Source organism: Nelusetta ayraudi, unplaced genomic scaffold (genome assembly GCF_046127955.1).
Source record: "Nelusetta ayraudi isolate G7.1 ecotype Tasmania unplaced genomic scaffold, CSIRO-AGI_Nayr_v1 ptg000066l, whole genome shotgun sequence".
NCBI lineage: Eukaryota > Metazoa > Chordata > Actinopteri > Tetraodontiformes > Monacanthidae > Nelusetta > Nelusetta ayraudi.
The window spans coordinates 513,478-537,500 of NW_027466116.1; the positions used below are offsets into that span (position 1 = coordinate 513,478).

General features: G+C 49.0%; 1 protein-coding gene across 1 annotated transcript in view; it reads left to right on the plus strand.

The window, feature by feature from the left end:
* Positions 1 to 821: 821 nt before the first annotated feature.
* myom3 (myomesin 3) overlaps positions 822 to 24,023 on the plus strand; it is a 44,770-nt gene continuing 21,568 nt past the window's right edge. Inside the window, exons 1-14 of the mRNA XM_076041386.1 lie at positions 822 to 972; positions 2,904 to 3,056; positions 7,296 to 7,403; positions 10,668 to 10,821; positions 11,687 to 11,844; positions 13,017 to 13,109; positions 13,731 to 13,819; positions 15,031 to 15,075; positions 17,500 to 17,616; positions 17,698 to 17,859; positions 19,682 to 19,823; positions 20,874 to 21,073; positions 22,525 to 22,578; positions 24,011 to 24,023. The exon at positions 24,011 to 24,023 is cut by the window's right edge and continues 115 nt beyond it. Of these exons, the coding sequence (XP_075897501.1) occupies positions 2,950 to 3,056; positions 7,296 to 7,403; positions 10,668 to 10,821; positions 11,687 to 11,844; positions 13,017 to 13,109; positions 13,731 to 13,819; positions 15,031 to 15,075; positions 17,500 to 17,616; positions 17,698 to 17,859; positions 19,682 to 19,823; positions 20,874 to 21,073; positions 22,525 to 22,578; positions 24,011 to 24,023 (1,442 nt within the window). The 5' untranslated portion in view covers positions 822 to 972; positions 2,904 to 2,949. The remainder of the gene's footprint in view (positions 973 to 2,903; positions 3,057 to 7,295; positions 7,404 to 10,667; positions 10,822 to 11,686; positions 11,845 to 13,016; positions 13,110 to 13,730; positions 13,820 to 15,030; positions 15,076 to 17,499; positions 17,617 to 17,697; positions 17,860 to 19,681; positions 19,824 to 20,873; positions 21,074 to 22,524; positions 22,579 to 24,010) is intronic.

Sequence of the window (24,023 nt, forward strand, 5' to 3'; positions counted from 1 at the left end):
ATGGATTCCCGCGGGAGCTGCGTGTCTTATATATTGGTTCCTCAAAGCAGAGGAAATGGCACAGCGACTGGATTATATTACACGCTGTGGAAGAAGAAGAGGAAGGAAAAAGACGTCTAATGAGCAGCACAGACGGGGAATGAAATGTGCATTAACACTCCCAACACCCCCCCCCCCCACCCCCCGGAAGACCCAGAGGTGAAGTTTTGAGTGAGAAGAAGTGAAAAAAGTTGCCTCCTCACCCCTCAGAGGCATCTTCCTCCTCCTCGCCCCTTCATCCGCTTCCCGCCTCTCTTCCATCTCCTCACCTGTCACAGCTCCGCCTTTCATTTTTTTCATTTTTCAGTTTGCACCCGAGTGGCACTCCGTGCTGAGAGACGTGAATTAAATATATAAATATATATAAATACATTTCTTTCCTTGGTGACAGTTATCAAGCAGACGTCTCCACCCCCGGAGCCGCCCCCCCCCCGACCCCTCCCCTCTGAGGCCCAGAGTTTCCAGCTGTTCCCTTCAGCTGCCGCGGTCGCTCGGACAGGAGCCTCATTGTGGGGATGTGCTTCTTCTGTAAATCAATCCCGCTGATGGATATGATCTGAGTGCCCGGCCGGCCGGGTCTGCTGCCGCGGTGTCCAATTAGGACTGTGTGTGTGTGTGCGTCATGCGTAGGCGAGGTGTCATTGTGCTATATTTACCGACTTAAGAATGAGGGAGCGCTGCGGCGACCACATTCTTGGCACCGAAGGGCACTTTGTTGTTTCAGGGTCACCCTCAAAGCGCCCACAGAGGAGAGGGGAGGAGAGGGGAGGAGAGGGGAGGAGGAGAGAGGAGAACAGAGTAGAGGAGAGGAGGTGGACGCCTGAGCGGCAGACAGCAGGAGGCAGCAGGATCCTTGAGGAAGACGGACGGACAGGTGGACAGAAGAGGAAGCGGCTGGAATTCCATCCCTTGACACCTGCTTCCTTGGAGAAAGTGAGTCAGATTCCTTTTCTCCCCCACCCCCCACCCCCCCCGAGCTTTTAGTTGGAGTTGTACGGGCGACACACTCCTGCTCTCACCTCTCAGAGACGTTGCTACGTGCTGGTAGCTGTTGGGATTTCTTTTATTTTGTTTTATGTTATTTTTTTTTATTTATTTTTTTTAATCTAAAATGGATTCATTTCACTTTTCTTTCAAACTGTGTTTTTAAGGCAGAAATCGAGACGTCATCAATTCAATCCAAATCTCTCAGAGAAACATTCACACCAGTCGCCCCCCCCGACACTGAAGCCTCCGCTTCCCAAACTCTCTCTGTGGGTTCCTAACCAGATGGATGTATGAAGACAAACCCAGAGGATTGAGGAAGCTCCCCCTGCGGTTGCAGGGTTTTATCTCCCCCCTCTCTCCTCCAGAGAGTCCTTCTTTGCTCCTGCAGCGAGCTGAACCCTCTGTCGACCTCCTGCGTACACGGCCCCGCTGGTTTGCAGCATCCAGTGACCCTCCAGAGACACCGGCGCCAGCGGCAGAGTAAATCACTCGTCCCCCCCTGGTTGATATACTCCCAATTCTCAGAGATGTGGAAACTTCCCACTGGGGACCTTGAAAAGCTCATCTTCATGCACCACAGGTCGACCTCTCGTCAGCAGCGTTCTCAAGAATAGGAGCGACGAGGGGGAAATCGTGGCGCCTGCTAGCCTGTTAGCGTAGCAGAACAAACATATTGGTGGTTGCTGCAAAAAAAAAATGAAGCTATCACTCAGGTGCGACTTGTTTGCTGGCTGCGAGTGATTGATGAGGAGCAGGGCGCATGCTGCGGCACACCAGACCTCTTCTGGAGAATTATTAGCGCCGCAGCAGCACACAATGGCGTGATTCATTGGCCACACAAGTCACAAACACGCTCTTCTCCGCATTTTTGCTTGAACCCATGAAGGCCGTAAAGGGGAAAAGACGTGACCTGCATCTGAGAACGGAGTTGGTTTAGCAACAGGGGGGAAAATATTTGATTTGACTGATTTGATTGTGAATCTGTGAATGTTTTTGCATCAAATCAGAGGTTAGCGGCAGTGTGGACAAATTTAAATGCTGGGATAAAATGTGTTTTTTTTTGTTTGTTTGTTTTTTAAATGCTGCCCATATAACAGGCGAAGCTGCCATGATTGATCAGAACTGATTTGCTTTTGCAGCCGCTGTCACGACGACTGTGTTGTGGACTGTGAAGTGAAAAAAAAAGAAGGAACATATGGTGGAATTACTCTGAGCTCAACGAGACATCACGGTCACTCAAGCGCAGCCTGATGGACCACTAGACAAAGGCAAACATGCATGTGGGCAGGAGAGAACCGATGCAGATTTTTAAAGCCATTAAGTGAACCAGCGGCTCGGAAAGACGACGATGAACAACGTGAAAAATATTTTTGCATTACGTTTAAAACAAACAACAACAAATGGCCGCATTGAAATCGAGGCAATGATGCGTAAACTGGTGCAGGCTGGCAGTGGATTTACAGTCACAATACACTGCTGCTGCTGCTGCTGCTGCTGCTGCTGTGCCTTGTTCGCTAACAGAGAGCTAACTGAACCGCTAGCATGTTGTTAATTGTACGCACTTTTCGCAACAAACACCCCTTTAAAACATCAACATAAATAGAATAGAACGCCTTTATTAATCCCACATTGGGGAAATTTGCTGCCATGTTCAACAGTCACTGTCACACACCAGGGTTCAGTGCAGAAACTGTATTTGAATGTCTCTCTGGGGCTTAAAAGTTTCAAAAATTCCGATTCCCCGTCGAGCTTCCCAAAACTTTTTTGCTTTTCTTTTTTTTTTTTTCCTTCTTCTTAAATTTTGACTGACACTGATTCTGATTGACACTGCCGGTGTGGTTTCCCCGTCGTCACCTCCGGCTCTCGACCCTCTACAGGTGGCACTCTGAGGTGCTGGAGGAGGAGCAGTTATCTGGTGTTACCATGGAAACCAAGACGGTGATGCGGCGGGAGCAGGAGGAGCAGTCGAGGCAGATGTCTCACAGCGTGCAGCTGTCGTCCCACATCAAGAAGAAGACCTTCAAGTCCAGGTGTGAACATCAGCGCTGGGGGTCAAGGGGGAGCTGATGGAGGTCAAGAGATCAGCTCATCAGCGTTAGCTCATCAGCAAATCAAATAATACTTTATTTTCAAGAAAAGTAAGGTAACTTTTTGGTCTCGCCTCCCAGTACTGCATATGCATTCATAGTTAAAAAAAATAAAATAAAAGGAATACTCAATAGTCATCTGTGATATTTCTCCATTTAAACGTCACAAAAACGGAGTAAATCTTCTCATGAGCTGATTGCAAGTTATCCGGCGTATTTATGAGGTTAATAAACTTTTGTTTTCTTCTGGTAATAATAAGAATTACAATAATGATCGCATATAACATTTCCAATTTGGCCCTCGGCACGGTGAGTTATTGCTCAGTCGTGTATTTCAATCTCTCTTCACAGCTTGTTTTCTGTTTGTCACTTTGTTTCAGCCCTAAAACGTGTGCGTTCTGCAGTGTGCTTCTAAAGTCCTGCATCGCCCGGCGTGCACAATGTTTCTCCAAATCCTTCACCAAAGACACACATTTCCTTCCTTTCAGGCAAAGACCCCCCCCCCGTTGGCAGTATGTCATTAAGATGTAATATTCACACCGCGAACATCACAATACCAGCAAAAAACACGCAGTGTTTATCCAAATTCTCCTATTAAGCCTTTAACCATGGAGCTTAATTAAAACCAAGGGGCTGCGTCGGCCTGTTTGGTTGATGTCCGCTTCAGGCGGAAATTAATTTCCCCAAAAATGGAAAACCGATTGCTCACCTCCTCAGAAATGGCCGGCCTTGGGCTTCGACAATTTGGAATAAATTCCCTGGGAGCCGGTTTGAATGACCAGCAGCCCTTTAAAAGCGGCTTATTTTGTTCCGAGAATGCCTGACGCAGTGCTTTTAGATTGGCTTGTTTTTTTTTGTTTTTGTTGAGTTTTTTTTTTTTTTTAAACTGAGGGCACCAAACATTCATTTGTGCGTGCTGGAACGGAACATTGTTGCATTTGTCAGGCACGGTGCTGCCCGTGTGATGTGCAAAGCTGCCGTAATTGATCAGAGCTGATTGGGTTTTGCCAGCCGCACAAAGTGTTTATTAAGGACAAACATATGGTGGGATTTACACAGAGCCCAATGAGTCGTCGCAGTCACTCTGTAAGGCAGCCTATGGACGACTGTCATGCACACACACACACACACACACACACACACATACAATTAGATAAAGGCAAAGACGCGCAGACAGCATAACTGCCTCACAGCGACACATTCAGAAGCTTGAAAGACGAGTACAAACAACGGGAACGTGACGGCACGCATGCAAATACGTTTGCATGTGTACGGGATTAAAAAAGTAAATAAACGAACACGGCTTGACGGCAGAGTCCTGGGTGAAAAACAAAACAAAACAAAGATCTAAAGAGTGTAGATATAATACAGGATCTCAAAGGATTTGCACAAGCACAACAGAGAGAAATCCCACTCGCAGGGAAAAAAAAAAAAAAAAGCACAGATGGACGTTGGTGCAGCAGGATCCCCCGGGAGACTGAAATCTTATATAAAATCCCTCCAGGCTCTGCCTTAGTTGTCAAAAGCAAAAAAAAAAATTTGCATTATTTCTTATGAGTTAATAAAGGGCCATCACCTGCAGGGTCTGCAGCCGCTTATTCGTTTCAGGATAAACAGAGCTGAAGTCTGTTTTTCCTTTTTTTTCTCTCTCTCTCCTTCTCTCTGTGCACCTGAGGGCTTTTAGAAAGTAAAGCCGCGAATTTACGGCGTCTGAGTTCCACCCGGCTGAAACAAAGGCAGACGGAACATCCTGTTTTCAGGACGGTTCGTTGACATTCACGCTGCGCCGAGGAGGACGAGTAATCCGATCTGTAGTCTCTTTTTTTTTTTTTTAATTCCTCTTAACGCCAAGTTAATATTTTGAGGAAGTTCGCCGTTCATCAACACATTAAGCACGAACCCACTGTCACACACTGACCCCACTTACCCGAGTGTTTGTGTGTGCGTGTGTGTGTGTGTGTGTGTGTGAGCTTGCGTGGGAGACAGCGTGTGTGTCTGTCTGTTTTGTATGCCACGGGTGTTTCTGTGTTTCTGTGAGTGTGTGTGTGTGAGTGAGTGAGTGAGTGAGTGAGTGAGTGCACATTGTAGGCGTGTTGTACTCAAGTGATGCTGCACAACTGCAGCTGCACAGCTACATTATTCAACGGCCTGGGCCTCTCTGCACACCACACTCAAAGGGGAACCAAAACAAAAGGGCTGCAGTTAAAAAAAAAAAAAAAAAGAGGAAAAGTAAAAAAATAAAAAAAAAGCAGAAGCTGTCCACCTGACCCTCACAACCTGAAGATTTTTTGTCTTTGATGTGTTCGTTTTAAAAACAAAAGAAATTTGCATTGACGTTGTGAGCCGGCTTGAAAGCACCTGTGCAAATAAAAAAAAAAAAAAGTTCTGGCAAACGACCTTGAAAGTTTTTTTTTTCATGTATTTATGTATTTATATATTTACATGTGAACCATTTGCATTGGCTAAGCCGAAAGAAATGCCAGCGGAAGTTGATTTATTCTCACGAAAGACAGCTGAAAGCCTTAACAGTCGACTAAAAGATGATGGCGTAGCTGATGTGGAAAACATAACCAAACTCGCTCCTCTACCGTCACTTCCAACCAAACTTCTTATGAATTGTTTTGCCACGTGGGTCAGGTGCCAGAGGAAACACTTTCTGGCGAGCGCGAGATACCCAAAACACCTGATAGCGCAGTAGAAGCCATTAGCATCAATATTAGCCTTGTTGGCCGAGCGGCGTGGGCTAACTTGGCTAGCGGAGGCGAAGATTTGTGGTTCTCTTTGTTCCAGAAGATCCCCCGAGCTGAAATGAACCTTGTCACCGAGCCCAGATGACTCTCCTCCTGTTCGTGGGGCCGCGCGCTAAAAGGGTCCTGAGCTTGCGGCCTAAAGTCGGCGGCTCTCTCTCTCTCTCACACACACACACAAACACACACACAAACACACACATGCAGGTCTATTTTCTCCTGTTCTCTCGCGGGACCCCCTGATAGAGACACCACTCAGATTGTTGATGCGATGGCAGCTGGGCCATCAGTGTCTGCTTGGAGGGTCAGTGTTGCCGCCGACAGGCAGCGGACTCATATTCCAGACACACACACAAGGGTTTGGCAGATGAAAACTCTTTGCAACTCCTACCAACAAAGCACCTGATTCAATGGAAAACGTTATGTGTCTGATTGCCCTTTGTGACCGGACCGGGAACCTTCCCTTGTTTCTTCGCCCGTCGCATCTGGAAAAGAATAAATGGCGGCGAAACTTGGAAGGCGATTGGACAAACTGCTCTTTCATATTCAGTCCACCAGTCAGATATTTTACTGCTTGATATGACCACGAAAAAAAAGCCTGAGCTCCGGGACTCCTAGTGGCAGAAAGCAGGTTGACGTCGTCCGACTCAAACTTAGTAACCCACGGTGCATTACGGTGTACCTCTCACTTTTACCGTATCACTTTGCTGCCTCAACCACTTACTCACTGCAAACTCACTATTTTTTTTTTTTACTCCATGCCTCCACTCAACTGGTTTGGAAAGAAAACCGAAACAGAAATTTATCAAGAGGAGACGCATGAAGCGTCGCTTTACCTAAAAGACTGAGCTGAATCTGAATATTTGCGTGGCAACTTCCTCACCAGCTCACCTGCGGAGAAAAGAAAAATGCAATTTCCTCCCGCACCGCACCCACCCGGGGCGGATATTAGCGTGACAAAGCGCACCAGCGTGGTCTTTTTGAACGGCGCCAGCTCCCTGCAGATCACCTCTTCGTCGCCGTCCGCCTTCTTTTCTTCCTAATTTGTGTTTCTGCACCATTTACCCGACGGGTTTCTTCCCGGCAGACAGAGACGTGTGAGCAGTTGCCAGCGGTGAAACTGATCCCAGGGGAGCTCAGATATATTTAATGTCACGCCAGCGGCGTTCCCCGCTCTCATGCGCCGCTGCTGCTTCCTAGCGGCCGAGCAGCAACCCCGATGAACTTGAGATTGGTTAACGCGCCACAGACCTTGACAAATTGAACGAGCGAACACCTTAATCCCCCCCCCCCCCCACCTCCTCCATCAGTGCTTTAAATAGCTGCGACGGATGACGAGGGAAAATTATCTGTTTCACGATCGCTCACCTGTGTCATTTAATGACATGCAAGAGCGGCTCCCACACTAATCGGCCTCTCTGTCTCCGTTTAACAGTGGCGGCGAGGAGGCGGCGTACGCCGACTTCTACCCCATCATTCCCGCCGACCTGATGTCTGTCAAGGAGATCCTGGACATGGGCGACGCCCCCCGACACCGGACATGGTGAGAGTTTGGGGATCATTAGGTTTGCTTGGAGGGTTTAAAAAGGTGGGATTTGGCACTGCAGTGTTGGTTTGATGCTGCTCATCAAGTTGGAATAAAGTGTTTTGCAGTTACGTTCACAAACGCTATGCATAGATGTATTTCACCTTGGTCATTGGGACACAATGCATTCGTTCTTTGGACCAGGTGCTCGCCGGTGCATTTGGACAGGGATGAGCAAAAAGATTATTTCAACTTGTTGGGGCAATTTGATACAATGTGCACGTGTGAAAGCCAAGGCCCGTGGACCAAATCAGCTTGCAAGCCTTGTGAATTGAAATGAATCTGAACCCTCACCTTAAACTACATCTCTGATGAAAATACAACAACTGGATGAGAGGAATACCCACAAATAATCCCCAGAATATCCAAGATTATAGGAAGCTTTTTGTAACGAAACCAAAGTGCTTTGAGTCCAGCAAACCAACTTTTGGTAGGGAGTCTCGAGGTCAAGGTGCAAAACGTTACAGTCAGAATGTTTCAATAGCCTTTCTGACAATGAAACGATGCAGCAGGCGGGATCTCCACCCAGCTGCCCGCGGACAGGAAGTCGCTTTGAAAAAATCGAGAGCTCACGCAGACGAGAGTTCAGGGCACCGAGAGTGAAACGAAATCCCTTTTTCAGCAGTCGGGGGGGCGAGATGCCATGCCTGTGCCGCACTGTGTGTGTGTGTGTGTGTGTGTCTGTGTGTGTGTGTGTGTGTGTGTGTGTGTGTGTGTGTGTGTGTGTGTGTGTGTGTGCGTGTGTCGGAAATCAATTACACTTTTGTGTGTTTGCGGGCTGGAGAGCAGCTTCTTCCTCCGCTCCATCTAAAAACTGAACAAAGTCTTGAACCCGGTTGAAAAGACTTTGACAGAGTCTTCATTATCGACGCTGGGGGGGCTGCGGGTAAGGGAGAGGGGGTCATTTCCTCTAAGAAATGACACGATGCTGTGGCTGGCACCAAATGAATAGGAGACGGAACAGACAGCGGTCACAATTAGAGGCGAAGGAGGCGGCTGATAAGAAAAGACGGAGTCGCCGAGAAGGAAGAGACGGAGGAGGAAGTCGTCGAGGACGCAATTACTCCCCCCCGAGGGACAAAAGATGTGTGACAGTAATGAATCTCAGCTGTGGCGACGTGGCCGTGCCAAGCTGAGATCTCATTAGATGCCCTCTCAGCGGGTCGGAGCGACAACACAAAACACACACACAAAAAAAAAACCCCGTCTCGACACAAATTCAAAATCCGTCAGAGCTCAGATCGCTGCCAAAACCCAGAAGTGTTGCTGCAGATGGTGGATTCCTGTCGGGATGGAAGAAGAGTTGGAAGTCCTGCACACTTGATCATCCCCCCCAAAAAAAAGCTTCTGCAGCTGCTGCAGGCAACAGCATATTTAGCCCTCTGTTCACAGCCTGCTGCTATACATAAAAAAATAAAAAAAAAAAACGAATGGAAATGAGTGGAAAAAGACAAAAACAAGATGATTTCACTGGGCGGAGCCAGATACTGGCTAGGAACCGTTGTCGCCAACCTTATATGGGTTGTCATTTTGGTATTGCTGCCCTGTGTGACATCATAAAAGGCTGCTTTCCAATACTAGGTGTTGTAAGAGGCAGAAAATGGAACAAGCAGCTTGAGGAAAAGAAACACATTTCCAATTTCTGTTGGTCCAGGAACGCCGGTACAGTTTTCAAGCATCGACAAAGTGGAAACTGCACCATATTGGACCCATTAAGTCCAATATGGTGCGGTGTTTTCCACCAGCACATGGAGATGTGTGCTGGTGGAAAACATTCCGCCTGGCCTGTCAAGGTTCAAGGGAAACACTCGACAGGCCACGCTCCTCATCTCCCCTCTGCTGTCTTCACCCTGCGCACATTAAGCGGTAAGAAAATGAAGCTGCCGGTGAATAATTACACATCACATCTCTGTCACACACCGTGTTTCACACAAATACTGCAAACAACAACAACAACAACAACAGGAGGAGGAGGAGGAGGAGGAGGAGGGGAGCAGGAGGAAAGTCGGTGTGGCCTGTGGCAAAGGAAGTTTAAATCTCGTCATCACGTGCGTCCGTGCACTCACTCACTCCTTTACTTATTCACTCCCAGGCCCCTTTCAGCTTCTTCCGGAATGGTTACAAGTCTGTCTGTAGGGTCATTTATGCTCTAGTGGCCATCAAAGCTTAGAGGCAGTGTTTGTGAATGTATTAAAAAATATATAAAAATCTGCCTCCTCCTCCTCCTCCTCCTCCTCCTCCTCCTCGCGTGCTTGTGCAGAGTGTTTGTGTACAAATAATTAAGCCCGTGGGAGTGTCAATCAAAAGATAGCTCAGGATTCACACCCTCCTGGCGACGAGCGAGATGCTTTAATGGCAGAGTGCGTGCGGCTGACTGACGAGACGAACGCCTCAGGCACGCGGATGCGTGCAAAAAACCTAAAAAGCTGTTGTTGCACACGTGCATTATGGACGAGCGGAGCGCTTCGCCGGCAGGTGGTAACAGTCGGCGCTAACAGCCTCTGGGTTCGTCACATGGATGGCGGGGAACACAGCGTCCTGATTGGTCGTTCTGCATCCGACAGAGGAGACAAAAAAACCCCGAAAAGTGTTTAATGCCGCAAAGCAAAGCGCGTAAATGTCGAGTGAGCTAGCTGGACATGCTACTGTGGCTAATAACTTATGCTGGTTATAATAACCTTAAATCCGGGGGGCAGGGTCGCCTTCAGTTACCAGAACTCTGTCACCATGTTGTGTTTAAAGGGTGGCCACTAACAGTGACAGACTTGTCTCTGACACAGAATTCTGCTCCGAACATGAGTTGGAGAATTTTGGTTTCGTTGATTGCATCCAAAGTCACTTACAATAAAAGCCAAACCACTAGTGTGTTATGTGTTCCAGCAGAGTTCTGCATCAGAGGCCGGTCCGTCAGTGTTATGAGTATCCCCATGCCACCAGAAACCGGACAGGGTAACAGAATATTGGTAACAGAAGGTGTCTGAGCAGAATTAGCATTATATCCATCTGTAATTTAGCTAACTTAGCATTCACCTGTAGTTTCTCCTTCTAAAGTTGCAGCGTGTTGGCTAAGCTGTTCCGCTTGCAGTTCGGCAGGGCGATTCACACGCACTGACATGCACGCCCGGGCCGGTCCGGCTTTGTGAACAAAAGGATCGAAGGCTTGAAATCGACAGACAGAGAGGGCGAGTGACGTGAGTCAATGTCATTGATCGGTTCCGACAGGGAGATCCTGACTGGGACCTCGGCTGCTGATGGAGAGTACCGCAGAACCAAGTGGACCCTGTTTGGGAACGAAGCGGAGAAGATGGAAATCGCCGTCATCGGGAGCCAGCGGCTGCTGCGCAAACGCGTCGACAAGCTGGCGCTACGCCAACAGGTTGGAGTCCCGTTTTCACCTGGACTGTGGCTGAGACCACTGCTTGTGTCTAAGAATTACAGCGTTGCTTAATGCCAAGTGGATGGACACTAAATTCAATAAATTAGTTGTAGAGGGTTTTTTTTTTCAGTTTCTGTCCAAGTTACCATCCTCAGACAAACGGCGATGGTCAGGCCCGTTTTAATGCAGCTTTGTCTTGTGAACCTCAGCGCCAACCCTCCCTTCTCCTCCCTTCTCCTCCCCGCCAACCCTCCCTTCTCCTCCCCGCCAACCCTCCCTTCTCCTCCTCGCCAACCCTCCCTTCTCCTCCCTTCTCCTCCTCGCCAACCCTCCCTTCTCCTCCCCGCCAACCCTCCCTTCTCCTCCCTTCTCCTCCCCGCCAACCCTCCCTTCTCCTCCCCGCCAACCCTCCCTTCTCCTCCCTTCTCCTCCTCGCCAACCCTCCCTTCTCCTCCTCGCCAACCCTCCCTTCTCCTCCCTTCTCCTCCCCGCCAACCCTCCCTTCTCCTCCTCGCCAACCTTCCCTTCTCCTCCTCGCCAACCCTCCCTTCTCCTCCCTTCTCCTCTTCCCCACCCTCCCTTCGCCTCCCTCGCCAATGCTCCCTTCTCCTCCCCCGCCAACCCTCCCTTCTCCTCCTCCTCCCCCGCCAACCCTCCCTTCTCCTCCTCCTCCCCACCCTCCCTTCTCCTCCTCGCCAACCCTCCCTTCTCCTCCCCCGCCAACCCTCCCTTCTCCTCCTCGCCAACCCTCCCTTCTCCTCCCCCACCAACCCTCCCTTCTCCTCCTCGCCAACCCTCCCTTCTCCTCCCCCGCCAACCCTCCCTTCTCCTCCCCGCCAACCCTCCCTCCTCCTCTGCTCTCCAGGCGCAGAGGAAGGCGTCCGCCCACATCAAGTACCTGGAGCGTTTAAGTCAAAAGGCCCCGGACTTCGCCATCCCTCTGAGGGCCCACACCGTCTGGGAGCGCATGACCGTCGTGCTCTCCTGCACCGTGCAGGGCTGCCCGCCCCCAAAGGTCACATGGTAAGCACCGGCCGCGCTCCATTCCTTCGCCGTCCGCCGGGGATCAAGTCCTTTCAATTTCCTGGAGGCGTCCGTCTAAAAAAAAAACCCAGCGCTCAGTTCATCCCGGCGAGCGCCGTCATTTGAATTCAATTTCACTTGCACGAAAAGAGCAGAGTTCCCCGGTTCAAGTTGATATTTGACTGCAAGTTAATATTAAAAAAGAATTGTGGAAGCAATGGCTTCAATTTTGTTCCTCCTGAACAAAGGTTCTTTGGATCTCTGGCATCCAACTGGTTAAGTGTGTTCGAGGCGCAGGGGATTGATTGGAACTTTTTTTTCTACATGTGTCACCACTGAAATTCTGATGAAACTACTTGAATTTTTAGCCAATTTCTTAAATGAAATTGCTCTTTAAACTTCAGTAGTTCCTCATTGTGATAGTTTGCCAATGCACTTACATTAATTATGGTGTTTATTGTTTCCACTTCTTTGAGTTTTACTCATTAGTTATGAGTCATTTTAAAGTGTCCTATGTTATTGTTTTTTAGATTGAACAAACAAACAAACAAAACACACAATGCCCAAAAATAAAGCAGTGTTTGCAATGAATAAAGACGGTAATAGGTTTTTTAAAAAAAGACTAAATTGTAATGAATTGGGAGGACGCCACTGACTCCCGCACATCCCGGCTGCAGCATTCATCGCACGTGACTCATTAGTCCGCGGGTGCATTCATTAAATGCCGACGTCCGTATAATAAAGTGGCAAGAGCGGCAGAGTTATTCAGAGCGGCGGGTCAGGGAGTCGACCTCGAGCTGCCCGGAGACACCGCTGACGGCCGAGCGCGCTCAGTATTCATGAACCGGAGCCGTCGAGCAGAAAAATTCTGAGGTTCACGGGATTCGACATCCCGGAAGGGACCCGGCGAGCCCATTGGAGCGCTAAAAGGCTGCCCTCAGCGGCACCGGGCCGCAGAAACAGAATGGGAGATCAAAAGCCCCACCGTGCAGCCGCGCCTGGTTCATCCACACCCCGGCACTGATTAATGAGGAGCCTGCATGTGGGCACGCGGACGAAAAACCTGTTGTTCCCTTTGATATTTGTGGGATAGAGAGAGGGGGGTGGGGGGGGGGGGAGAGAGACAGACTTTTTGATACTCGTTCAGATCTGTTTCTGACGCTGTGATCCAGGTATAAGGACGGTGAGCCGCTGCACAGAGCAGACCTGCCGTGGAACTACCGCCTCCAGCAGGAGTTTGGCCTCAACGTGCTGGAGATCAGACGGTGAGTCGTAACATGAGTTGGAAGTCTGCAGAAAAGTTGCGCAGATTCCATCCTGGTGCGGCGTTATCAAGCTAACGGCGGTGGTGGAGGGGGCCAGACAATCAGATATGAGATGCGTGTCAGCCTAAAGAAAATATGTTCAGGATTGATTTATGAGTAAGACTCCGCTGGTGAACACAAGTTCATAACAAAACAGCCAATTTGCCATTCCGCTGTTTCACTTTAATATTTAAAGGGGCCATGCTGTGCACATTTCCAAATCATTCTTCTTCGTCCCAAGCAGCCTATAGTGGAATCCATGTAGAATTCCAAAGCCCTGTGGACGTTCCACCTTTGCAGAGGCGTGTCCCAGCCACGTGCCACCTCACTAGCCTGCGGGTGGTGTCCGTGAGAGGTGTCGGCCCTATGTGACATCACAAAGGGCCGATTTTCCAACCCGTGTGTGTTAGCGTGCAAAAAAGGAGGAGGACCGGAGGGGCTTTGCACAGCCCTAGTGAGTTTACCAACTGGCTACGATCATGTATTATTCGGGTACAAATACGTCTGCGTGATATTGAAGATTTATACCAACCACCTTCTGCCGGTCCTTCCACCCACTCACCAACCACTCTGTTACTTCAGCTGCTCTCCCGACGATGCCGGCGAGTACAGAGTGACAGCCAAGAGCCCCCTGGGTGAAGCCACGACCTTTGCAACGCTGATCGTCAACTGTGAGTAGTTTTTTTTTTTTGTTCGCCAGCAAAGAGAACACAATTACAGATTGTGGCACAAAGAACAAAGAATACACACTTTTGAGGGGGGAAGAAAAGAAGAAGAAGCTCATTGTGATTAGTAGCATCCACTTTACAGGGCAAATGTGTTGATGGTGCTGCCTCCTAGTGACCGCTTTCATAATCTAAGGCCCTGTTTGCACTTGGTCATTTCATGCGTTTTTCGTATTCCGATCGGCAAAAAACACACAAAGTAACCAAGTGCAAACAGTCCAAATCTGTTTTGTCGCATAAAAACGCATTCCTCACGGACGTGCGAACAGAACGCGAGCTCAGTCCACATTAAGGACCGCCTACTCCACTCACCTCTCCCGTGTACGTACTTTGTCGGCGCCCCACCTCCCGGCGTCGTCATTATAAAGTTACAACCAAGAAGCGAAAACAAATCATTTTTGTTAGACTCGTTTATTAGCATGCTAATAAATTTCATTCCGCATTAGCATATTTTGTCAGTGGAGCAGCGGTCGCAGTTTCCCACATATGTGATTAAATGTGCGACGTTGCATCCGAAAATAAAGTGGTCACCACTCTGTCCCACCACCAGTCGTTACTCCTCGTTCGGATCCATACGAGCTGCAGTAGAATTAAAACCGGGCCTAAAGGTGCACTGAAACACAAATACAACAAAGTTGACAGGAGTTAATTTTCCAACCTTCCCCACCTGGCTTCGAAGAGAGGCAGACATATTGGAAACCACAACCAGAGCACATTTCTTCCTCTTATTGGTTCTGTGTCTGTCCAATAGAGGCGGGGGGGGCTGTTGTGCCTACATCTGTCTAAAAAAAGAGCAAAGAAAGAAATAATACGGTACTGAGATTAGATCAATCTGCATTATTTGTTTCATTTTTTTACCCTCTTCATGTTAATATGACCCTACTGTAGCTCAGGGCAATTAATGAGCCGCTGTAGGGCTAATCCATCAATACTATTTATGACTTCACTCCTCTCAGTTGTTAAAAATAGGTGAAAGGGAATATTAAATGCGACTCACACGCACGCGGCCTTGCCAGGTTCAATTTGTCGGCGCCGAGTCTGCAGCCTGCCAATAGCCGCCTCTGTTTTCCACCGCCTCTCATTCATCCTGCTGCTGTCTTCTTCTTCTCCTTCTTCTTCTTCTCTGCCCTGCCCTGCTGTGCCACTCTCAATCTCAGCATATCAAGGGGCCGCGGCTGGTTCGGAGTACGCGAGGACCTCGGGTAAGTTTCAAACGAGAACCCTCTTGAAAAAAAAAAAAAAAAAAAATTAATAATTAAAAGAAAAAACATAAAAATGTTCCCTTCAATTTTTCCTCGGCGCACCTTTGAAGTTCCTCCCTCCACCTGTAAAACCAGGCCATCTTTGAAGACGACGTGGGCTGGTGCTCAGCTCCACACGCAGCACGTGATGAAAGACGTGGCTGCATTGAAAGCAATGCTGCGGGGTTTTTTTTTTTTAATTTGTCACCGCAGGAGAAGTTCACGCCTCGGCCTGGGCACCCGTGACCATTATTGTGCATTTGATGCAAGCGCCAGTGTTGTAGGGGCGAGGAAAGAAAGGGTCGTCACGCTCATGTAGCTTTCATACGTGATCATCGGCGGCGGCGGCGGCAGCGGCGGGGGGGATTTATGCAATTTCGCTTTGAGCTGTGTGCGCCTGTGACTCACGTCGGCCGCGACACTCTTTGGCCTCGGTTAGCCGTTAGTCTGCGCCGTGTTTGGGCTGCCATCACTAAGCGGAACGGACAGCCAGGCGGTTAGCATGTAGCCTGTTCTCAGTTGGGCAGTGAAGATTCTGGTTTTGTCTGCTGGACGTTGTTTGTAACTCGGTCCAGGCAGCCACATCTTGTCTCGTCTTATCTTGCTGACTTCCAATTTAAAAAAAAAAAAAATGAAAAGTGTTTTCAGTCAGTGGTCTGTAGTCCTTTTAGTGGTTATTTAACCAGGAAGCAGTGGCCTTCTTGTTACCACAGAAGAAGGTGAGGAAGAAAGAGAAGTGGCTGCAGCTCAAACTGATGCGCTGGATGCTACAGCTTGAAAAGAATGAGATGGAATTCTCACATTAAAAAAAATAACACAGACGATTTTATTGGCGGGCAGCGTGTTCCCGCTTTCCTGTCAAGAGCATCGGATTGACGAATGCTACAAGCTAACAGTTTAGCCACCTGCTTAATCGCATTTGAATACATCACTCAAATATTAAGGTTTGTCCTATCGCTTCCCAAGTTTTCTGACGCTCTCTCTACGAGCGCTCCTCCAGATGGATCCGTGACATTAAAAGGATTTGGAAAATGTGTCATCTGGCGTGCCAGTTTTAAATTGTCCCAAAGAGCCTGCGGGAGGAGATCAGGATCAAGAGACATGGAGGTTTTAACTTTGACAAGCAGGAGAACTGGCAGCCATCTGCTACCAACAGTCGACGTTCATTTCCCAACACAACTTCTCGCCTGCTGAGACTACAAACACGCAAGCACTTTCTTTTTTTAAATTCTTCTTTGTTTGTTTTTTTCTTCTCCGAAGCACTGACCCAAGCTCCCTGATGTAGAAGATGGCTTATGCTTTAAATTAAATTGCATTTGTTACCGGTCGTGTTGCATAAGACAACGCAATACAAATGTGACGCACTGGACCAAAAGAGGGACAATTCAAGTCATTGCAAGTGTCATGCCTGTCGTATTTGGCAGAAGCTGCACTGTAATGACAACAGTTGTAACTAGAACAGAGTCTCCTGTGGCAGCCGTGCTGGGAAAACCTGAGGCTCAATTAGAAAGCTTCCATTGCTTGATAGAAAGCAGTTTGTAGTTTTGAAATGTAAACAAAGACAGACTCGTAAAGTTCTGTTTTTAATTCGTCACGTTTTGAGGGTGCTCTGTACGTCTCGGCAGAGCTGTTTATTCCACTTTCACCTTGAAGTGGAATAGCTCAAAGCTCAGAGATACGACGCTGCTTGAATGGCCAACGATTGAAAGGCTCAGTTGCTGTGCACCGCCTCATCCCTCAAGAGTCTCACAGGGACGACAGCGGGTTGGAGAAAACTCGTTTATCTTATTCAATGCTGCACCACAGGTGAAGCAGCTGGTTTAACCCTTTTAACCATTGGCACTCCAAAGCCGAGCTGATGACCGTCGCTGAAGGAAGGGAGCGGTAGTGTCTGGGACGCCGTGGACTGCGGGTTTGATGGCAGCACAACTCACAACTCTCAACTTTCAGATCGCATCGCTTCAGTTCCCTGACAAGCGGGAGAATGGCAGCCGGAAGACTGGCTCGTCAGGAAGCGCCTGCTTTTCAAACCTTGACGGCGGCCTCGAGTGCCCCCAGATGGAATAGGAGGCTTTTTAGTAAGCGGCACTCCAGAGGGTTTGTGGCAGCTCGCTAGCTGTGAGCAAGCTAGCTAGCTGCCACAAACCCTCTAACAAGCTAGCTAGCTGGCAGTTGTGAGCGAGAAGAAGAATAAAAGTAGTGGTGGAGCTTTTGTTTCAAGATCACTTCCTGTCCTTCACTCACCCTGCTTCCTATTAAGTGTACTTTGTTGCCGTGGCTAACGCTAACAAAGTCACGCCGCCTTTTTCTCTTTTTATTGCCTCCTTCTTCTTAATGTCACCAAGCTCTTTCTTCTCCTCCCCTTTCATCCCCTCATCGCCACAGTTCAAGAAGCCCAGTTTGACGAGACCTTTCCACCGACGTGGGTGCAGGAGGGCGACGACCTCACCCTGCGGTGCACCTTCAACCCCCCCCAGCAGGAGGTCAGCTGGTTCCGAGATGGTGGGTGCCAACAAGGACGAGCGTCGGGTGAGACCGAGGTCACGGTTGGTTTCACCCGAGGTCTCCGTCTCTGACCCTCAGGCGTCCAGCTGCTTCCTTCTGCCGCCGTGGACCTGAAGACCTGCGGCGGCGACGCCTCCGTCACAGTGAGGGCGGCGCACAAGGAGCACGAGGGCGTTTACACCGTGCGGCTGAGGACGGGCGACCACGTCCAGGAGCACAGCGCCTACGTTTATGTCAAAGGTGAGGAAAAAAATAGGCGTCTACTTGTGATGTCACGGAGGGCAGTTGTTCCCACACCTCTCCATGGTTGGGAGACCTCCATCGGAGAATGGCTGCCCTTGTTTTTTCATCCCCCTCCAAACATGCGGAAGGTCCGACAGAAGTGTCTGTTTTAGCAGGAGGTTGCAAACAGAGGGCTCAATATGAATGTTTGCCCCTGCAAACGGCCGCGGCCGCAGGTTTTCAACCGCCGATCGAAGCGCCTGATAACGTGCTCGCAACGCAATATGTTGTTTTCCCCTGTAGTTTGTAGGAAACACATTCATCACATTGCGCAGCCGAGCGCCTTCTTGGGCCTGCGGGCTCAAACGATGAAAAATACCAATTTGGCAAGAAAAAGAAAAGGAAAAAGAAAAAGAGAGAAATCTGAAATGGGCTGTTAAAAAAGATCAGAGGATGCAGCACTTTGCATCGACTAAATGGCTCTTTCTTGTGTTTTCAAACCATCAGCGTCATTGGCAGATGGTTGCTGCTCCGTTGCCATGGCGACCGCAGATCCGCACCGAGGTCACAACTGAGCCAACTCCCACTCACATTGTAAATCGCTTCCAAAACAAGCCTCGCGTCCTTGCCTTTCAGTCTTACAAGAGCCTCACGGTACTTTTTCTTTTTCTTTCTTTCATCCTGACAAGAGTCCTGGACCAGCCTGGAGGGCCGTCGTACGATAAAAAACATCCCTTTCGAACATGAGTTTGTCATCTTAGGTTCCGCAGCTGGAGACAATTTGTTTTGACAGCCCCTCCAAAACATCATTTGCATTTGCCAGTTCCACGTTTGCGCCCCGCACTTTGAAATGGCGCCATCCGTCGAGCTGCTCTGCGGCTGTTAGCTCCCGACTTCCTCCCCGCAGCAACGTTTTCCCGCGTCCACATTGTTGCGCGCCGATAAATCCTGGAAGCCTCTCGGTCGCCTGACTCACGTCGACTCGAGAGAGAGAGAGAGAGAGAGGTGGCTGGGCGACTCTGCCGGGCTCGCTGAGCAAGTGTGTGTGTGTGTGTGTGTGTGAGTGAGTGTGTGTTTGTTTAATTTATTTATTTATTTTGCAGCGCTTACTTATGCATGTTGCTGCGCCGTCGCCGCCAAGTTCGCAGTGAAATGATCCCTGAATCATTCATGAACTCGGCTTTGCATGCTCGCGTGCCAAAATGAACACACGAGAGAAACACACACACACGCACACAAACGCACACATACACACACGCCTGGTGCAAAGTAAATCAGGGCTCTCTGCTGCGTGCTTGCTTTTAAAAGGTTTGATCTTCTGGAGCTGGTAATCAGTGCATTCACTCACTTCCTCGGGCATGAGGCTTCTTCTGTTTCATTCAGTTGACAGATTTGCATCATAAAAGGTGGTTCAACAAAATCACAACAAAAAACAAAAAACAAGTAGAAAGAATTACTGATTCTGTCCTTTGTTGGGTTTGGCGGCCAAAGGCCAAAGGTCAAAGTTTTGGGAACGTGCAGATAATTTTGCATAGTTCGGCTCATTTCCCTGGAAGGCGGCCTTCTCAGCCTCGTCACGGGCAGCCGCTGGTTTGAGTTGTCCGCCGTCAGTCTGTTGCTCCCTGCAGCCTTCATGCGTCGCTCCTCGCTCTGCACGCCGAGTCCCACACATGCGCGACGAGGTTCGGTGTCGGCAAATTAGCCGCATGCTCCTCCTTGTTCGTCGCCGTCCCGGAATTTCATGCTCCTTGTGTGTTTTTCGCCATCATCACTTTGCTGGCTTTTCGTTCTTCTTTTCTCTCCCCCCCCCCCCCCCCCCCCGACCTTCAACTCACTGCAGATGCGTCAGCGGAAGTGTTCGGAGGCCCCGCCTCTCCTCTGGCGGTCCAGGTGTCCGACGTCAACAAGAACTACGTCTTCCTGACCTGGCAGCCGCCCAGCGCCGACGGAGTCTCGCACGTGGAGGGTTACTACGTGGAAAAGTGAGCACCCAGCACCGAATCATTTTTTTTTTCAACATTTAAAGTGAGGGAGGGAGGGAGAAATGTAGGGGGTTTTTAGGTCTTCTGTTCCATTAACGACATCTTATTAAACTGTGCAGGTTAGCATTTCCACACCGTCAGAGCAGGAGAGTTGCAGTCAGTGGCTCGGTGACAAGAAGAGAAATTGGCAGATATCTATTTCCAGGACGACTCGCTCCATCCACCTCACAGCTTTGGCTCCAGGATTTCAAGATAAAAGCGTGCAAAGAAAAAAAAAACAACATCCACTAAAAGTCACAGTGGTCTAAAAACATTTTAACGTGAAAATCTATTTAAAAAAAAAACAAAAAAAAAAAACAGGGCTGCTTCACCAGTTGCACATCAGCTCGGCTGAGTTCACGTGAGATGGATGGCAGAGGCGCTAATGATCAAGCCGGAACACTTTGTAAACAGCAGAGTCAAAGACTCCCGCGAGAAAACAGGTGCTGCACTTTCACCAGCACCAATCAATCAGCGCCACACGCAGGCCAGGCTGCGCGAGCACGTCTGCTTCTCATGCGCAAGTTTGTTGGGTTTTTTTTCTTTCGTTCCTTTTTTGTTTAATCGCGTCTTAGTGAGTTGTGGCAACTTGCGTTTATTTGTTTGTTTGTGTTTTCTTCTCTCTCTTCTTTTGGGCACCTCATTTATTCGGCTTTGGAAAACAGAACCGAGCAGATGAGGAGGGGGAACTGTAGGATAACTTCCAGTTCCCTAGCAACCTGCTTCCTGCTGTAAACAAGTTCCGCTATCCGTCTCCTTTGTGTTTGCTAGTGGCAACAGTTTGTTACTAAAAAAAAAAAAAAAATTGTTGTTAAAAAATAATGTGCTCCATTTACTTTCATGTGTCGGTTTCAGGTTACATACCGGCGTTAATGTGTTGTCACACAAGCTAAAAATGCTTCAGAGTGGCACTGCTGCACCCCGCAGGCTGCCACCTCCTCCTCGGCTGCTTTGTTTACCTCTTGTTCAAATTCCCGGCTTGTTCACCAGCGCCTCTCTCCCATCTCTCAGGTGCGATGTCACTCAGGGCGAGTGGGTGCGCTGCAACGTGCCCGTGCAGAAGGCGTGCCACTTCCCGGTGTTTGGGCTCCAGGAGGGGGCGCTGTACCGCTTCAGGGTCCGGGCCGTCAACAAGGCCGGAGCGGGACGGCCGTCCAAGGCAACGGAGCCCGTGCTCACCGCCGACCCGCTGGAGCACACCAGGACCACGGGTACGAGTGTAGCCTCTGGGCCCAGGAATTGCGGAGGATAAAAGCATAATACAGTGGAACGTTGAAATAGAAGCTTCTTTTTTTTTTTTAAGCACTCTATATCAGATCACTACATTTGCTAACTTGGCCTCCACGCAAAAGGAGTCACAGCTACAGTTTGTAGCCCTGCACTACTGCAGCAGAACTCAGCAGAAATCTCACTCATATGTCCCGCCAACATGCAACATAAGGCTTTTCCAACCAGTCCCGAGACTTTATCAGATTCCGTGACTAATTGAGGAATCAAACAACTAAGCAATCGCAGAAAACTTCAGGCGCTTTAATCAGAACCGAGCTTGACTTGGCTGAATTTTCACACTGACTTTTTTTTTTTTCTTTGATGTTTTACTGGAGAGTTCAGAGTTTCGATTAAAACTGCGGCAGTGATGTGCAGCTAATGTTGCTCCGTCACGTTCTTGTCATGCTTTCAAATTGCATGTTTTTTTTGTGGGTTGTTTTGTCCATGCGCACTTGTGCCTCTGCAGAGAGGCCGTGGCGGTCGGCGCCATCGCGCCAGTTGCCAGGTGACCGCAAAGGCTCGCCAGTCTGTTGGTAGCCTTGAGCCACGGTGAAAAACTGCTAAATTAGCTGTACCAAGTCCAAACCAAACCAAACCAAACCCTCATCCAGTTGATTCCAAACGCTTTCTGAGGAAATCTTTCCTGCGTGGATCTTTGAGACACATCCAGATTAGAACACACACTGCCAGGTGGAACACGTCTTCCATCGCTAAACAACCTCCGGGCTCTCTACCAAACATTTTCCATCTACTGTCATTCCTGTATTTACCCACAATTCCATCCGATTAGCCACAAACTCGTATATGACGCCGCCTCTTCTGCTGCGCTAGTTGCTATACCTGCGAGACGCAGCCAACTTGATGCGGCTCCCGTCTCGCTAGAAGGCCTGGAGGATGTGGTGTGATGGTCGCCGTGACGGCCTACTGATGGCAGCGCCGTAGAATGGAATGCTTCGTTTCCCTCAAAGACTCCTTTTTTATGCTGCGTGAATATTTCTCGTAAAGAGTAGGTAAAGAAGCGATGGGATGGATAGGAGACACGGGACGTGTGTGTGTGTGTGTGTGTGTGTGTGTGTGTGTGTGTGTGTGTGTGTGTGTGCATGAGCACCAGCTGGGACAGATGGGCCCTGGTCAGGTGCTGCGGATCATTAAACACCGGTGAAGGACGGACAGAAGGTTGACTTGCCTCCAAGCTGCACTCTGCGGCTCCGCGGCTCTTCTGCCAGAAGCTGCCGCGGCAAACATTAACATTAATAGTGTTATCATGGCCCCTCGCATAACATCATTACTGCCGAAACGACTTCTCCTTTCCCCATTTCCCTCTGCCCCCCCATTCCTCCCACTGCCCCCCCATTCCTCCCACTGCCCCCCCCCCCCACCAACCTGTCAACAGTGGTCAAAGTGGCCGGAGGACGCTCCATCACAATAACAAAGGATGAACTGGAAGGTGAGAACGACTTTGCTCTCTTCATCAGGTGCATCGTTAAATTAAAAATGCCTGGTTTTCCTGCCATTAAATCCATGCCCGTATTATTTCAACCAATGAGCTGCGGCGATTGTCGCGGCTGCAGCTACGAGGGTTTTGTTCCTCGTTTTGCAAAGGGGAAGCGACGGTAAACGCGCATCATTTTTGCCCGCCGCCTTGCCGAGGGGCTGATAACCTTGGCGACAACAGCCATCAGACAGACAGACAGGCAGACAGGCAGACAGACAGACAGACAGACAGACAGAGATAAAGGCAAAAGAGGAAGAGGGAAAAATAATAAAACGGTGGAGGCAAGCGGACAACAAATGAGGAGGGACGGCGCCTTTTATTCTTTACCGTATCGTCAACGCCTGCACAGCGTGCTGGTCGCAGCCTCGTCAAAGCACTGAGAAAAGTTATATTAACAGAAAATTTGTGGTTGCAGGAGCGCCTGCATCCTTGTGGGAAAAACAAATTTATGTTTTTGAAATTTACTTCTTATCTACCATTTACTTGAAATTTCTTGTGCTGATTATTGAGGCGAGATTTTCTATTTTACCGAAGCGCCTTGTGCAGTCTAGCAGTTTGTTTTTGTTGCGGCAGCCACCGTTTAGCGAAACTTGGACTTTGCCAAATTTAAAACATCAGACAACAACGCAAACTGACGCAGCGCTGCTCTCACGTTGTTTTTTTCATGGAGATCGTGACGGATAAGAAAACACCATGTTCATACGATGAAGAAAAACACATTTGCGTGTGTCGTACGGGACACCTGCTGGTCATTTGCGGCACTACTGTTTTGTTATCCTGTTACCGCATAGTACCCAAGCATTAAGAAAACAATTGTTCGCAATTTCAAAACCTTTTCCCTGAACATTTGCTTACCATTACATGTGTAAACCACCAGAATCAGAGCAAGTAATTAGCTCGTTCATTTATCAAGCGGCGAGCAGGGGCAGCTGTTACTTAGTTTTGCTTAGCCTAGCCTAGCCTAGCCTAGCCTAGCTTCTATTCACTCAAACAAAAAAATAAAACATCAGGTCTGTTGTGGTTTTATCTCAAAGCTCAAAGTGCATGTCTGCCCCTCATAGCTCCTTGCAGATCAACTCTGTTACGCCCTCTCTTGGGTCCAGATGGCCTCTTGGACCCACACTGCTGCTCTGCAGCCCTTCGGGTGAACACAAACAACACGGCCGGCAACACAATCTGAACACGTCCTGGGTCATAGAGTTATTTCGGGCGCCGTTTAATGTAGTCGCAGGGGCAAAATTGTGGCAGCGGGACAAGAACCTCGGCTGCTGTGTGGTATTTTGCCCCAGACTGTGAAAAGCGAAATTTGGACCTTCATTTTTTTTTTTTTAAACCCCTCCCCACTGATCTCACTTTTTTCTCCCTCCTCCCCTCTGCTCCACAGGAGAGGTCAGAAT